The sequence below is a fragment of the Adiantum capillus-veneris genome, chromosome 6 (assembly GCF_014529385.1).
Source record: "Adiantum capillus-veneris isolate H3 chromosome 6, ASM1452938v2, whole genome shotgun sequence".
Classification (NCBI taxonomy): Eukaryota; Viridiplantae; Streptophyta; class Polypodiopsida; order Polypodiales; family Pteridaceae; genus Adiantum; species Adiantum capillus-veneris.
Window position 1 is genome coordinate 40,313,796 of NC_140936.1, and position 13,913 is coordinate 40,327,708.

At 44.1% G+C, this 13,913-nt stretch overlaps 1 protein-coding gene across 3 annotated transcripts in view; it reads right to left on the reverse strand.

Moving 5' to 3' along the window:
- Positions 1-1,283: 1,283 nt before the first annotated feature.
- LOC147455386 (tetraketide alpha-pyrone reductase 1-like) overlaps positions 1,284-13,913 on the reverse strand; it is a 52,889-nt gene continuing 40,259 nt past the window's right edge. For 2 of the 3 annotated variants that reach the window (XM_086514162.1, XM_086514164.1), the window contains exons 3-6: positions 3,683-3,871; positions 3,338-3,518; positions 3,054-3,246; positions 1,284-1,806 (exon numbers count right to left, since the gene is read on the reverse strand). In XM_086514162.1, coding sequence (XP_086370288.1) covers positions 1,665-1,806; positions 3,054-3,246; positions 3,338-3,518; positions 3,683-3,871 — 705 coding nt within the window. In that variant the 3' untranslated portion in view covers positions 1,284-1,664. The remainder of the gene's footprint in view (positions 1,807-3,053; positions 3,247-3,337; positions 3,519-3,682; positions 3,872-13,913) is intronic. The other variant, XM_086514163.1, reaches the window with a different exon arrangement.

Sequence of the window (13,913 nt, forward strand, 5' to 3'; positions counted from 1 at the left end):
GTTTGGATTGGTTAGATATTAGATTTTATGACAGAATGATAGTTTGCATGATGTGAAAAAAATGCCACAATGCATTAGCAATAACAAAATTTCTCTACCACCAACACAAAATGTGCTACTAAATTTTTGAATGTATATCAATACATGAAAGTAGAAAAGACTTGGTCCTTTGATGCAGCAATCTTTTTATCTTAGTAAGGAACTTGTAAACATTTCCACTGAAAAAATAGGTTCTAGAAGTTTTGGAAAGGGGATTGCCATTACCTTCAAAACTATATGCAATTCTTTAGTTTCTCTTCACTTGTTTCTATATGGAAAGCGGATGAGATCCAATGCGTTTGTACGATTTTCTAGTCATTCAAAAAGACAGAGAATTCTAGCAAGTAAGCAGACTGCTCCACCATTCTTTTAGTTTTTTCATGTTGGTCAGTAAGCTCTATGACAAGATAGGTTTCTAATTGTCTCATAATAAACTATGTTTTTGTATAAAAGAAAACATCCGACATCATTTTAATGACGTAATAAGACGGTTTAAATGTGATTGTTCACGTCTTTAAGGACCAATGGTGGCTTTACATTGGATATTTTTTTCAATTAGGTGATTGTTTTTTATTCTATAGGCAATTCCATTGCGCTTGTGCACATCTCGTTTTTAAGCATGCGATTGGTGATGTTAATGCATGAAGGTAAGGTTGTGAATTATGATCTTACACTTTTTGACAAGAAAGTACCTTGTAGGGTACAACTAGAAAAAATCATTGCTCTAGCAGTCATCTTGTAGTGCATGCATGCTTATTGAAGGGGTTTCAACATTTTCATCGCCTCATTGGCCTTGCAATAGATAGGAATGACTACTTTGCCTTGTTGGACTTAGCCAAACAAAGTTGTCTCATGGAGACACTCTAGGTCATCACTAGCAAATGGCAGTGCAAATATGGCTCCAAAATTTGATTGAAAGTTCTGATTGGGAAAAGATAAGCTAGAAGATAATACTACTAGAGGGGTTTGAAAATCAACCTTGTGCTATTCCATCTCTCTCTCTCTTGTGCCAATGATGAGAATAAATGTTGTTGCTTCAGCATTGAAGAACCAAAGTGTATATTAAGACAAAAAAGGCATTTCATATGGTATACATGTCATTTTCCCCTCTACTCTTTGTTGGGATATATTAGGTGCAGTCACAAATATGTTAAAAACTATGCATATGCATATAAATGCAGGGGTGGAATCTTACAAAGGGTCTTGAATATGACTTTTTTTTAATGGCATGTTTTCCGAAAAAATTGTGCGGAAGCAAAGGCCTCTAGGAGGATGCTTTGATTGGTCATTTATCTCAACTCTTACAAAAAACTACACAACTCATAGAAGCTTTTCATTTATATGTCCATCGTATGAAACGACACGAATGCTTTTCTTGCCTTGCAATGCATAAATATCTTCACAGATGGTATAATTTAGTTAGCAACGGTGTTCACCTCATGCCAAAAAAAAAAATGTGTTTATTTCAAAACAGACAATGTCTCTACTTATTGCCCATTCGATTTGGTTGCCATCAGAGCACTCTGTTTCTTCTTCTTTGTTTCCCGAGATCTGCAACAATATCATTTGTTTTGAATGGTTTCTGAATACTCTTGGCCTTCAGAATTGAGCTAGCCATATCCAATTCAAGGCAAAAGACCACGCTCTTTGAAGGAGGATATACAATCATCAAACATGTCCTCCACTGTCTTGAAACATATGCCCAACTTTTCAAGCTTCAATGAATTCAGCAAATACAGAGGTCGCTCGCCACCAAAGGTTTCAAATCTGCGAAATCTCAAACACGAGAAATGTGATTGTGCATAAAAATGCAAGCAAAATCACTGCATAAGATGCCATATTCTTATCAATAACATGCAGGCCTCATTTCTCCTCTATCCAATTTGTGGATAAGAAACCAGGCAAGCTCTCATAACCAACATGCAGAGACTATAAGATGCAGTTTACTCTTATTGAACTTCATGCAACTGGAGGAGGCTTGGTTTGCTCTTAGGACTGTATTTCCTCTACTCAAACAAAGACCTCCAATGCTGTTTGGCAACTCGTCGCCTTCAACATCCTAGAAGCCCACACATATTCATCTATACCTTAGATATGGCCCATCATCAGGCTTCTGTTCCCAGTTCCCATTCCAACTTCAAGTCCCCATTCCATGTTTTAGAAGTGTGTATCCATACCAGAGGATGACAATTCATGCCCATCTCTGTTCCCCATTCTGCATTCCAATTTTTCGTTACCGGTAACTATGACAAAGGAGAATCCACATGATAGTCCTCACATCTTTCAAAAGGACAGAAAGCTTGTTTTAAGATGTAAGATCAAACTATATGCGACACAAGAGGTGATTTGATTGACCGGCTAAGAAGACCGTGAGCCCGCTGTTGCATCGCTCGAGCATGGTGTTCCACACCATTTGCTGGTACTGCTTCTGTGAAAATTACTCTATCAAAAGGCCTGAAAAGGACACAATGCTCCCGCCCAACTCCCACCTCCCCCAAACAAACCTCTTTATATGAAGCTAAACGCTAGCATCTAATTAATCAAGGCATGAAAGATAGTCAAAAGTAAGCTCACAAAAGATGCCGAGACCGAGTCTTCCAGCCTACTTTTCTACTATCTACGAGCACCAAAACAGTTTTAAACAAGCATAAGAAATGTGAAAGAAATTAAGATGACCTGCCCAAAAATAAAGAATAGTATCGTGTAGGATGTGTGTGTGTGTGTGTGTGTGTGTGTGTGTGTGTGTGTGTGAGAGAGAGAGAGAGAGGGGTGGGGTTTTCTTTTTTTTTTTGGGGGGGGGGGTTGGGCGGGGGGGCGGGGGAGCTCTTTTCAAGAAATGAGTGCAAACTCAAAAGAATCGTCTTGGTTTTTCCAAGTTCAAGATTTCACATTAAAGAACAAACAATGATTTGAAGGTATCCACTTTCAACCATCATTGCCTTATCTCAAAAGCTAATAAACTAACCAAACACTAAAGCCCTTGCCACAAACATGCCAAAAAGGATAAGAATTACTCTTGTGGAATGTTGAGCTCTGGGTATCTGACAGCAAGACGCTTTGCAAGCTCTGAACTCTCCAAGACAATGGAGGAACAAAGATATCGGCCTCGTGCAGACGGTTGCTCAAACAGCAGAATGTGAGCTGTTGCAACGTCATCGATATGAACATACCCCATTCTCCCATGATAGGCAAAACTCTTGCTTTCACCTGAATGGATACCACATAGCCATTTGTTGCATATGACACACTTCTCAAATATTCTTGATCCAATTGGTCAGTTACTAATGAGAACAAGAACCTTTGAGTAGTCCCAGCACGTCAGACGCTGTAGAGGAAAGGTCCGGTGGCAATACCGGTCCAATCACAAAACTTGGAAGCACAACCACAAGATCAAGACTGTTTTGCTCTGCGAATTCCCACGCTGCTTTTTCTGCAAGGACCTTTGCCTTGGCGTACCACAACTGCAACAGGCTCCAACACTAGTGTCACTCTAGTTAAAAATATACACACATTTACATCGATCCATATAAATGATATACATGTGCATACGATCATACACATAGTGACAAAATCCCCACAGATGCACGCATGCACACACACTAGCACTCATGCATATGCCTACACAAAATACCATAAAAACTACCTGGTATTTCTCACAAAGTTCCAAAGAAGTCCAATTTAACTCATCCAAAGACTCATAAGGTTTGATGTCCTCTCTAAAGCGAACTGTTGCACTGGATGATGTGAGCACCACTCGCTTCACGGAGCTGGACTTGGCACAACTTCTTAAAACATTGAGAGTGCCTTTCACAGCTGGGTCAATCATCTCCACCTGCAAACAATAAAGGATCCTCTGCTATTTACAATATACATAAGTTTCTTCGGCCACTGCAATGTTTTGAGACCCTCCTATGGTCAGAAAGATCTGAGCTTAATTTCTTAAAGAAGATCTGAAACACTTGCACGTAGCACACAATCAAGACATACTTTTTTTTTTTAATCTGTTATGATTAATTTACCTGTTGGAAACCTCAAAGCGAGGAAACCCACCAAAAAGATCAGATACAAAGGGAAGAACACAGAAGTGCTATGCAGGGATATGTCCGCATGTCAAAGGCAAAACATAACGATTGCCTCAACGAAATCTTGAATGATGGAAAAGGATCTGCAGCATGCAGGTGAAACATGCGGAAATTGCAACGGTGCCACAAAGACCATAGCGACCAAAATCTGACCCATGCGAAGAAGGATGGCAAATTGCTGGTGAGGGAAGTCGGAAGAATGCCAAAAAGCCAGAATCATTTGTGGAAAACTGCTGAGGGGTGCATACAAGCAAAAACACGGCGAAGGAAAGCCCTAGTGCAGTGACACTCCCAAAGCAGATGTCTGACAGTCTCATCAGCGAGCATACAAGAAGTATACGACATTGACCATCTTTGGACCAAAGCCAAGGGCCCGCATTGATCCAAGAGATAAAAAATTATACAGTGAGCCCATCCCAACCAGGCAAACGCCATCTTCTGAGAGCAAGCAATGTTGAGTGCAATTCATTCTCTATAAAATCCGCCTCCATGACCAAAGCGTCCTAAGGCAGTAACAAAAGTTGGCGTGCATGAATAACTTCAGTGTATGCCGCGGGCGGGGCGGAAATAACAGTCCTAAAATGGGACATCATGGCATTCGCAAGCTCATGCTTTGAGGTTGTCCAAGCTCCTGGTCGGAACATAACCCGCTTAATAGTTTGAGAGGCTCATCTCTTGTCTACAAACGGTCGATACCGAGCGTGAGTCTGCCATTTATCCAATTTTCGTTTATCATTATGCTGCACACACACCCGAGCCCGACAAAGGGCCGTGAATTCACTTTCCGACAATAAACGTGTGTCAACTAAGAGTTGGAGTTGTTGATGCACGAGGTGCCCGTCTTGTGACACTGGTATCAGAGCATCAAGCGTGTGCTTTTTTGAAAGCATACCGATCCTACAAAAGAGCAGACAGAGCAAAGCAGAGACTATTGGAATCTTATTTGAAGTATCTTCGGGCCCCGACCCCGGACTCATTAGAAACTGTCACCCTTACTTCATCGCGCATCGAGCGCACTCCCGTCTTCACTGCTCATGTCTTACAGGGCATAAGCCATAAAGATCACTTGCAAGAGAAGGATCTAAGATTTGTTTCGAGCTGCTGTTTTTCTCAGAGGCAGTGCCATGCAGTGGTGGAAGTCTATAGCTACCAAGCCGCATACTCCAAGGACTTGGCAAGCTTTCAAGAAAAATTTTGCCTGAAGTTATATGGTTTCTAACATCTTCGTTCGGAGTGCAACTTCTAGCAGAGTGGGGTATCCTGAAATGTTTGCCATGGAAACCCTAGCAGATTATAACTTGAAATTTCTAGACATCTCTCAGCGGGTGTCTCTTGTTGATAACCTCGGAGGTCTGGTGTGATTGCTATGTCTTGGGACTACCATCACCGCCACAGGAACACTGTCTGTCCAAGAGCTTATGGACCATGGTGCGGTCAGCTACGACCTTATGGAAGGAACCTAACACTAATTTTTTTGGTGCAGGTTTGAGGATGGAAAGTTGTCAGTTTGCAGCGGAAGAGAATAAGGATTTTCTCTGATCTAGTACTCCGCACACAAACACAAGGGACACTTTACTTCTCTTGAAAGAACTAAACTGAACTGAAAGAAAGTGAGAGACAAGATAGAGAAAAGAGACGACACAGGGATGTCGGGTCCCAACCCTCGAGGGCCCCCTTTCTCTGTTGCCAGAGCAAGTACTTTCTTTAGTCTTGCACAATGCTACTACAATGACTGGGTGCTGAGATGCTGATGCTAAGGGGTACTGATGATGTGGTACTTGATGACGACATGTCGACGACGACTGTGACAATGACGGATGATGATGTCGTCGTCAAGATAGGGATCTACGATGACGATGTCGATGACGACGATGGTGTCGACGACGACGACGTCAAGGCTGAAAACTGAAAACCTCTACTATGGATCTGCTACTGTGGCAGTACTGCAGGGCTGATCTGGGTTGGGATTGCAAAACGCTGGCTGTCTTGGCTGAAAATGCTAGGCTGATCTAGTACTAGATGGGGAATCTGGCGAGGATCTGCAACCAGAGGATGGGGGTTCTCGCAAGGCTAAGGCTGAAAACTGAAAACGCTGGACTATTTGCGGAAAACTAAAAGCACCAAGCTGATCTGGGCCTTCTTCTTCTTAAAAAAACGCTAGGGCTCCTGTTGAGGTGCTACCCGACTGCTGGGTGTCTGCTTCTACTCAGTGCCCAATGGGTTTCTTTTATAGATCTTTAGCAATTTGCCCTACCTACTTTTCCAACAGACTTACAAAAAGAATTCCAAAAGTCACTTTTAACAAAATGACTTATAAGAGGTGGTTCACGCGGTAAAATGCATGCATGATGAAATGAATGTTCTTGTGCAAGAGAGGGTATGCAACTATGACCGGCTTGGGCGTGCATGTCCTGCTAGAGGCTCACAAAGGGCCAGGCTCAGTCCTAAGCTAGGCTATGACTGATGCTAGACAATGGCAGAAGCATGTCCACGCGGCACAAGTGAAGTGCGCATGTGACAAAAGTAAGTTGACTTTTCGAGCTCGGTTGATGTCGAGATTGCTTTTGAAGTTTGAAATCTGTTTGAGAATTTGTTTGGTGATCCTTTTTTAAAATCTGTTTGAAATGGATGGTATCTATTTTAAACCTGTCTTGGTGCCGATTTGAATTGTTTGACTCTGGTTTTAATATTGGTTTCATTGATTGCTGATTTTACTCCCCGGTAGAGTGGTGAGAAATGTTGTTTTGGTATTGTTTGAACCTCGGAACGACGCAGACGGGATGTCTGGGGAGCATTTCGTTGTATGCTCGAACCTCCAAGCAACACAGGCTACGGTGTGGGGAGCATTTGGTTGTACAGTCCTCGGAGCTCATGGCCCGGACCTTTTTAGGTTATTTGCGTGGGGAATGATGAGGTAGTGGTTGAGTAGCTTCATAATGCAGACCGTTTGTCTCGGGGGAGTGCTCAGCGGCGCTGTTTGTTGTGTATGTAACATGCATATGTGAGCATTTTGTTGCATTGTGATGTGCCAACCACTGAATATTCCTAATTGGATGAGATTTCCTGGGTATGTAATTTTAGTGCATCAAGACACCTGTGGAAGATCAGTGCGGTCTGGGTGTGATGGTTAATTTTACTACGCTGGAATATCAAGAGTTCCGATATGGACGAAAGTAGAAGCCAACTCCTTGATCAAAAGAGTCGAAAGGAGAAGCGAACTCCTTGATCAAAAGAGCCAAAAGGAGAAGCCAACTCCATAACAAAAAAAGCAAACTGATTGTCTCTCTGAATGCTTCTCGGAAATTTTTGAGCTAACTTGAGTTGTTTTGCAAATATGCTGTAATCACAGACGATTACTCTCCTTCAAGAAGGGGGGATGTCACAAACTGCTGACGTGTCAAGTCACTGAAGAACAGATCCAACCTTCAGATCACGGTCGAGGGGCCTAAACCCTAAGAAGAACAAGCAACAACAGAAGAAGAAGTCTTATGGGGACCCCGTCCGATGGGGCCCAACTTCCAAGTGACATAGAGACATTAAAATAAAGCAAGACCCACACACACACGCGCGTGGACTGATGACATGGCAGCTATACGGACAGCCCTGAAATTTCGCTGACAGTGCTAATGTGACAGATTTCTGCAAAACGCGCCGATAGTGCTGACGTGGCAGTTGTACAGATTTTCGCAAAATGCGCTGGCAGATTTTGGGCATTGCTTTTGGACCAGATGCTTTTGAGTTTGAAGGCTTTTCATGTAAACTGCTTTTGGGGCCTAGGGCCTTTCAATATGAGGCCATGGGCTCATTCTCTGGCATGCTTCCTGGAGAAGGTGCAGAGTTTGGACTACCGGCTTGTACTGTGTTGATGCAATATAAAGAAATAATGAAAGGGGCGCCAAGGTTCGGGGCCAATACTCTCAGGGGTGGAATTCCGCCACTCCGTGCCACATGTCGTCTCTCTCTTTCAGTTCAGTTGATATTGAAGTGCTAAAAGTCTGTTAAGTCTGTTCTTTTCTATTGGCACGTGGTGCCCGTCTTGTGACAGTTCACAAGTCCAACATCCGTGTCCATGCAACGAGATATGTCCATGCATACAATTCTATGCTTAGCATGTGTGAATGTCTTGTGGTGTTATCAGATGAAGCTGGCGCATTGTTAAAATCACCACAAAGCAACGCATTGGAAAGCCATGGATAAGAAGATATCTCACGCCACAAAAGAGCTCGTTGTCCCGAGGTCGTATGCGTATAAACACCACCAAATTCGTAAATCTGGCCATTGATTGTGCATTGGTGGACCACCGTCCAACGATCATTATACGACAAAATTGGCTGCAACTCATGCCTAACAAAAAGTCCAACAAACCAGCATATGCTATCCAGTATCCCGCAAAATACCAGCTGTCACCAGCGTGTGACTACTATCTATCCTTTTTGTTGATTTCTTTCTTATTATCTATTTACTTTCACTTTTTGGAAACACCCCTCGGGAAATCTAACTGCCCTGCATTGCATAGCTAGTGTGGAACTGTCCAGAGGGAGTCCAGGCCTGAGGGCAAGAGAGCACTAAGGTTGGACAAGGACTATGGTTAGCCAAAGTGGGGTCATTGACTAGCCAAAGTGGAATCCTTTGCTACAGAGGCTACATTTCAATTCTGGGTGTGGCCACAGTGTACAAAGAGGGTCGGATGACCTAGAAAGATACAATGGCAGCATCTCCTAAAATTTAGGGAACTGCTATTTTGGGACCTGAAAATGTGTTGGCGTCATTACCTCCGGAATGACAAAGGGAACATTTTCTTACTCTGCCGTGAAGTCAACTAGACAACCAGTTGGGATATTTTTAGGCGGCAACCCCGAAACGGGAAAATGCTTGTAAATGTGCCAAGTGGCACATTTTGGTGCACTTGCCTCATGCAACAAGAAGTGGCGCTGAATTTGAAGAGGGGAGAGCCTCATTTTAAGTTTTGTCACAGGTTAAGAGCTATGGAGTGCTTGCTTTCCCTCCTATGTACAGTGCGGTGCCAGGAGTGATGCCCTGCACGCTACGCACTGCCCTCTCTCTCCCCTTTGGCAGTATATTATGCCCCTCTAGTGGGCTCTTCATTTGATCAATGTACAGTTGTGTGGGTTCATGCGCGATTGCCGAGGCAAGAGCCTCTTGTACAGGTACTGGATTAGCTAGCGGCTAATCCCCCCGCAAGTACAGGTGAATTCGGAGAGGTTTCACGCCAGAAATCTCGTCCGATTCAAAGGGCAAGTAGCCCTACATGTGCGGGAGCTCGAGGACTTGCTACGGATGCGACCGGCACGCGAAACGGAGCCCGAAACAGTGAATTACAGCCTGCTGTGTATTTTTGCAGGTTTAGGGTTTTGGCCCTAAACGGACCCTAATACCCCCAGGAGGTTCGGGGACGCAAGGGGACCGCAGTACAGGTGATCTGGCGCATTTTCAGGGCTGAAAACCGAGAATTCAGCGTGCTGCAGATCCTCGCCAGGTTTTGCAAAGTGCCCGTATGCGTCGGGAAAGTCAGTCAATGCGTGGGAATACTGACTGTGAAGGGTTCTAGTACAATTATGCTGCCGAAATCGGGCTGGAACAGTGGAAATTCAGCCGAGTTTGTGCGGGGCAGCTTGTAGGGACCACAGCGTTTATTCCCTCTTTTAAAGAATAAAGAAATACCGAAAGGGGCGCCTAAGTTAGGGGCCAATCTGGTGTCGGTCTTCTCATACAGGTGCATTCTAGCATCTGTATCCCATTCCCCTCTCTTGTGTCACTATAGCGCAGGTAAAATAGACGACTAATAATGGGTGAAAGCTAAATCAAGGTTTAAAGTAAAGTCTACCGCCCTTTTCGGATTGAATAGGCCGGTTTCACCAGCATTGCCCAGCATATTCATGTTGATTATGCTCTTGCAAAACCACAATGTCTGCCTTACATGTATGTACATAGTGTAAGGTTAATATGCACTTATCACGGTTACATTATTAGACCATTGTACCATATTTGTGCAATCTATAGCATAGACCTCTCTCGCCATAGAGAGGGGGGCCCTTGGAGGAGGGTTTGAGAACCATCTGGTGTCGTATTCTTCTCTCTCTTCTCTCAGTCTCAGCACTTTTATTCACAGTAGCATTCACTTTGTTTGTGATCATTGCATTCTCTCTCTAAAGGAACGGAAGGCTCTCCCTTCCGTAAGTAAAAGGAACCCTTGAGCACAATTTGGAGCACTCATCTTGACTTATATCAACATTCACTTCCGTTGCACCTTACAGCAGCACACTCTCGCGAGCGCACAGAGGCAAAGAAAGAGTAGGAGCACGCGCTCGCTCTCACGCACACCACGGATCACCTCTCTCTCTCTCTCTCTCTCTCTCTCTCTCTCTCTCTCTCTCTCTCTCTCTCTCTCTCTCTCTCACACACACACACACACACACACACATACACGCACGCACCCACCTGTGCATACAAACACACTTTCACAATCAAGACATACACATATACCTATGAAAGAATCTGTCACATGACACATTCAACCCTATGTGTCCGTGGACAAGCTACAGCATGACAAGGGTTCAGTTCAGTCAAATCAGTCTAGAATAGGAAGTGATATGGCACTTTGTGAGTCTGTTCGCAGACCGTGCATGACCAGACACTTCGATTTGATGCATATCCTCTGGTTGCACGCCGCATGACCATCAGATTCCAGTCAGATCCCATCAGTAGCATTTTTACAGTGCATAGACCTATTTTCCCTATTTTTGACATTTTTCACTTATTATTTTTAAGTGACTTTTGTTGGAAAGTAGGTAGGGCAATTTTGCTAAGTTTGTATATAAGCAAACCTAGCGCTAGCACTTTCTGGTAGAAGAGGCAGCAGGAGCACCTTGCTCAACAGGCAACTTCTCAACAGGACCAAAACAGCATGGCCTAGCGTTTTTGCAAGACAGATCAGCCTTGGCGTTTTTGCATTGCAGAGCAGCTTCGGCATTAGCAGACACAGCAGATCCACTTGACGACAGCAGATCAGCCCTAGCGTTAGTGGATTTCCTCCAGCAGCATATTTTCAGCCCTAGCGTTTTTGCATCTGCACGACACGTCAACGTTTTGCAGATTCACCGCGACGGAACATCAGATAGCATCAGCGTTTTCAATTTTCAGCAGTCAGTACCCGCAGTAGAACCCCCCAACCTCACAGATCTCACCTTCCCGCAGCAGATCCTCGCTGCACGGTCAGATCCCACGTAATTTGCATATTCAACACGGAAAACGCAAATTTCAGCATCTGCGTTTTCAACGCGTCGTCGTTGCATCGTCGGTCGACATAGAGTCAGAATTCAGCAGATAAAGATTTGCAGATTTAGCCATTAGCGTTTTCAGATTTCAGCCCGTCTCGTCGTCGTCCTCATCGTCGTCGACATCGTCGGCAAGTCCAAGCATTGTAGAGATTTGTGCAATCATAAGTAGACCGCTCTTGCCATAGAGAGTGGGACCCTTGGAGGAGGGTTTTACAACGTCTCTGGTGTCGTATTTCTCTTCTCTCTCTATCTCTCAGTCTCATGCACCTTCATTCACAATGTCCATTCACTTTGTTTGTATCCATTGCACTCTCTCACTAAAGACACGGAAGGCTCTCCCTTCCCTAAGTAAAAGGAACCTTGAGCACAGTTCGGAGCACTCATCTTGAGCAAAGTTCAACATTCGTTCCGCTGCACCTTACATTGGTATCAGAGCTTTGGCAGTGTTCTGTATCACCCAAGGAAAGAACCACAAGAACCACATAACTTTTTTTTTGGCTTGTTGCGGTTGCACGAAACCCGAGACCTCAATTCCTAATCGTTTAGAACACGAAGAAAGAAGGGCAGCCATAGATCGTGACTACGAAGAAAGAGTGGCAACCATAGAGCGTAAGTACCGCTTGGAAGCCAAAGTAAGAAAAGCCGAAAGAAAGGCCGACTTGGAGCGTGAGCGTAAGCAAGCGTGCTTGGCGGCCGAACAGAGCGCCCAACACATGAAAGAGATGTTGCGACTCTTTTCTCAAGTGCAGGCACAAATGCAAGAGATTCGGGAAAAGGAGACTCTCTCGGTCTCTTCTTCTCCAAAGCATGACACATAGGGTTTGCATGATGATAAGCATGATGATTTGAATGACAATGATAAGCATGAAGAATTGCATGACAATGACAAGCATAATGATTTGCATGACCAAGATGTGATTTCTCACGAGCATGATGATTTGTATGACCGCGATGTGATTGTTCACAAGAATGATGGATTAGTTGATACTGTTTCTAGTGAAGCTAACCTCATTGCAGCTTCGATCAATCACGAAGAACCGATCTTGGCTCTCGAGCCTAGGTCCCAAGAACCCCCTCAGGAAGAACCGATCTTGACTCTCGAGCCTAGATCCAAAGAACCCTTAAAGGAAGTACTATGTGTTCGAATGATTAGTCAGCACGGATGTATGCGGATTGTTCATGAAAAGCTGAAAAGTATGCATTTAAGGAAGTCACATTCCTTGTCTCTTCCTTGGCACGACACAGTTGTAGAAAGAGCACATGAAAGTATGAGCACCAAGCATGGGCGATTCTATTGTGAATTGCCAAAGTTGATTGATTTAGATCAGAAAGAAAAGATTCGATCTCATTGTTTGCATGTCTTGGATGAATGGGTTGGCACTCTGTCTATTTGTTCATCTACATTGCGTGCACAGTCTTTAGAGAAGAAAAGAGCTTTTCCAGTCACCTTACATGAAATAGGTATGTTCATGTTTTTGTGTTGGAAGTGGTTTCAGGAATTTTCAGCCGCGGAGATTCTTGAAGAAGGTAAACACATGACTCTAGACGAAGATGAAGCATCAAAGGTGACTCAGAAGACTTTGTCGCTTTCTATGCGGCCCAAAGAAGCAAGCATTGCAGACCTTTATGAAGTTCAAGTATCGCACAACCCACACATCAGAGTGGGCCGGCGAAGAGTCCTTTCCAGGATTCCAGATGCTATTGGCGATCTCCCTCGATGCCATACAGTTCGGTACTAGTACCTCACTTTGAAAAGGAGGGGATGTCACGTAACACATCCAACCCTATGTGTCCGTGGACAAGCTACAGCATGAAAGGGGTTCAGTTTAGTCAAATCAGTCTAGAATAAGAAGTGATCTGGCACTTTTGTGAGTCTGTTCGCAGACCGTGCATGACCACACACTTAGATTAGATGCATATCCTCTGGTTGCACACCGCATGACCATCAGATTCCAGTCAGATCCCATCAGTAGCATTTTTATAGCGCATAGACCTATTTTCCCTATTTTTGACATTTTTCACTTATTACTTTTAAGTGACTTTTGTTAGAAAGTAGGTAGGGCAATTTTGCTAAGTTTGTATATAAGCAAACCTAGCGCTAGCACTTTCTGACGAAGAGGCAACAGGAGCACCTTGCTCAACATGCAACTTCTCAGCAGGACCAGAACAACATGGCCTAGCGTTTTTGCAACAGCATCAAGCTAGCGTTTTTGCAAGACAGATCAGCCTTGGCGTTTTTGCATTGCAAAGAGGCTTCAGCATTAGCAGACACGGCAAATCCACTTGACGACAGCAAATCAGCCCTAGCGTTAGTGGATTTCCTCCAGCAGCAGATTTTCAGCCCTAGCGTTTTTGCATCTGCAAGACACTTGAGCGTTTTGCAGATTCACCGCGACGGAACATCAGATAGCATCAGCGTTTCAGTTTTCAGCAGTCAAAACCCGCAGTAGAACCCCCAAACCTCGCAGATCTCACCTTCCCGCAGCAGATCCTC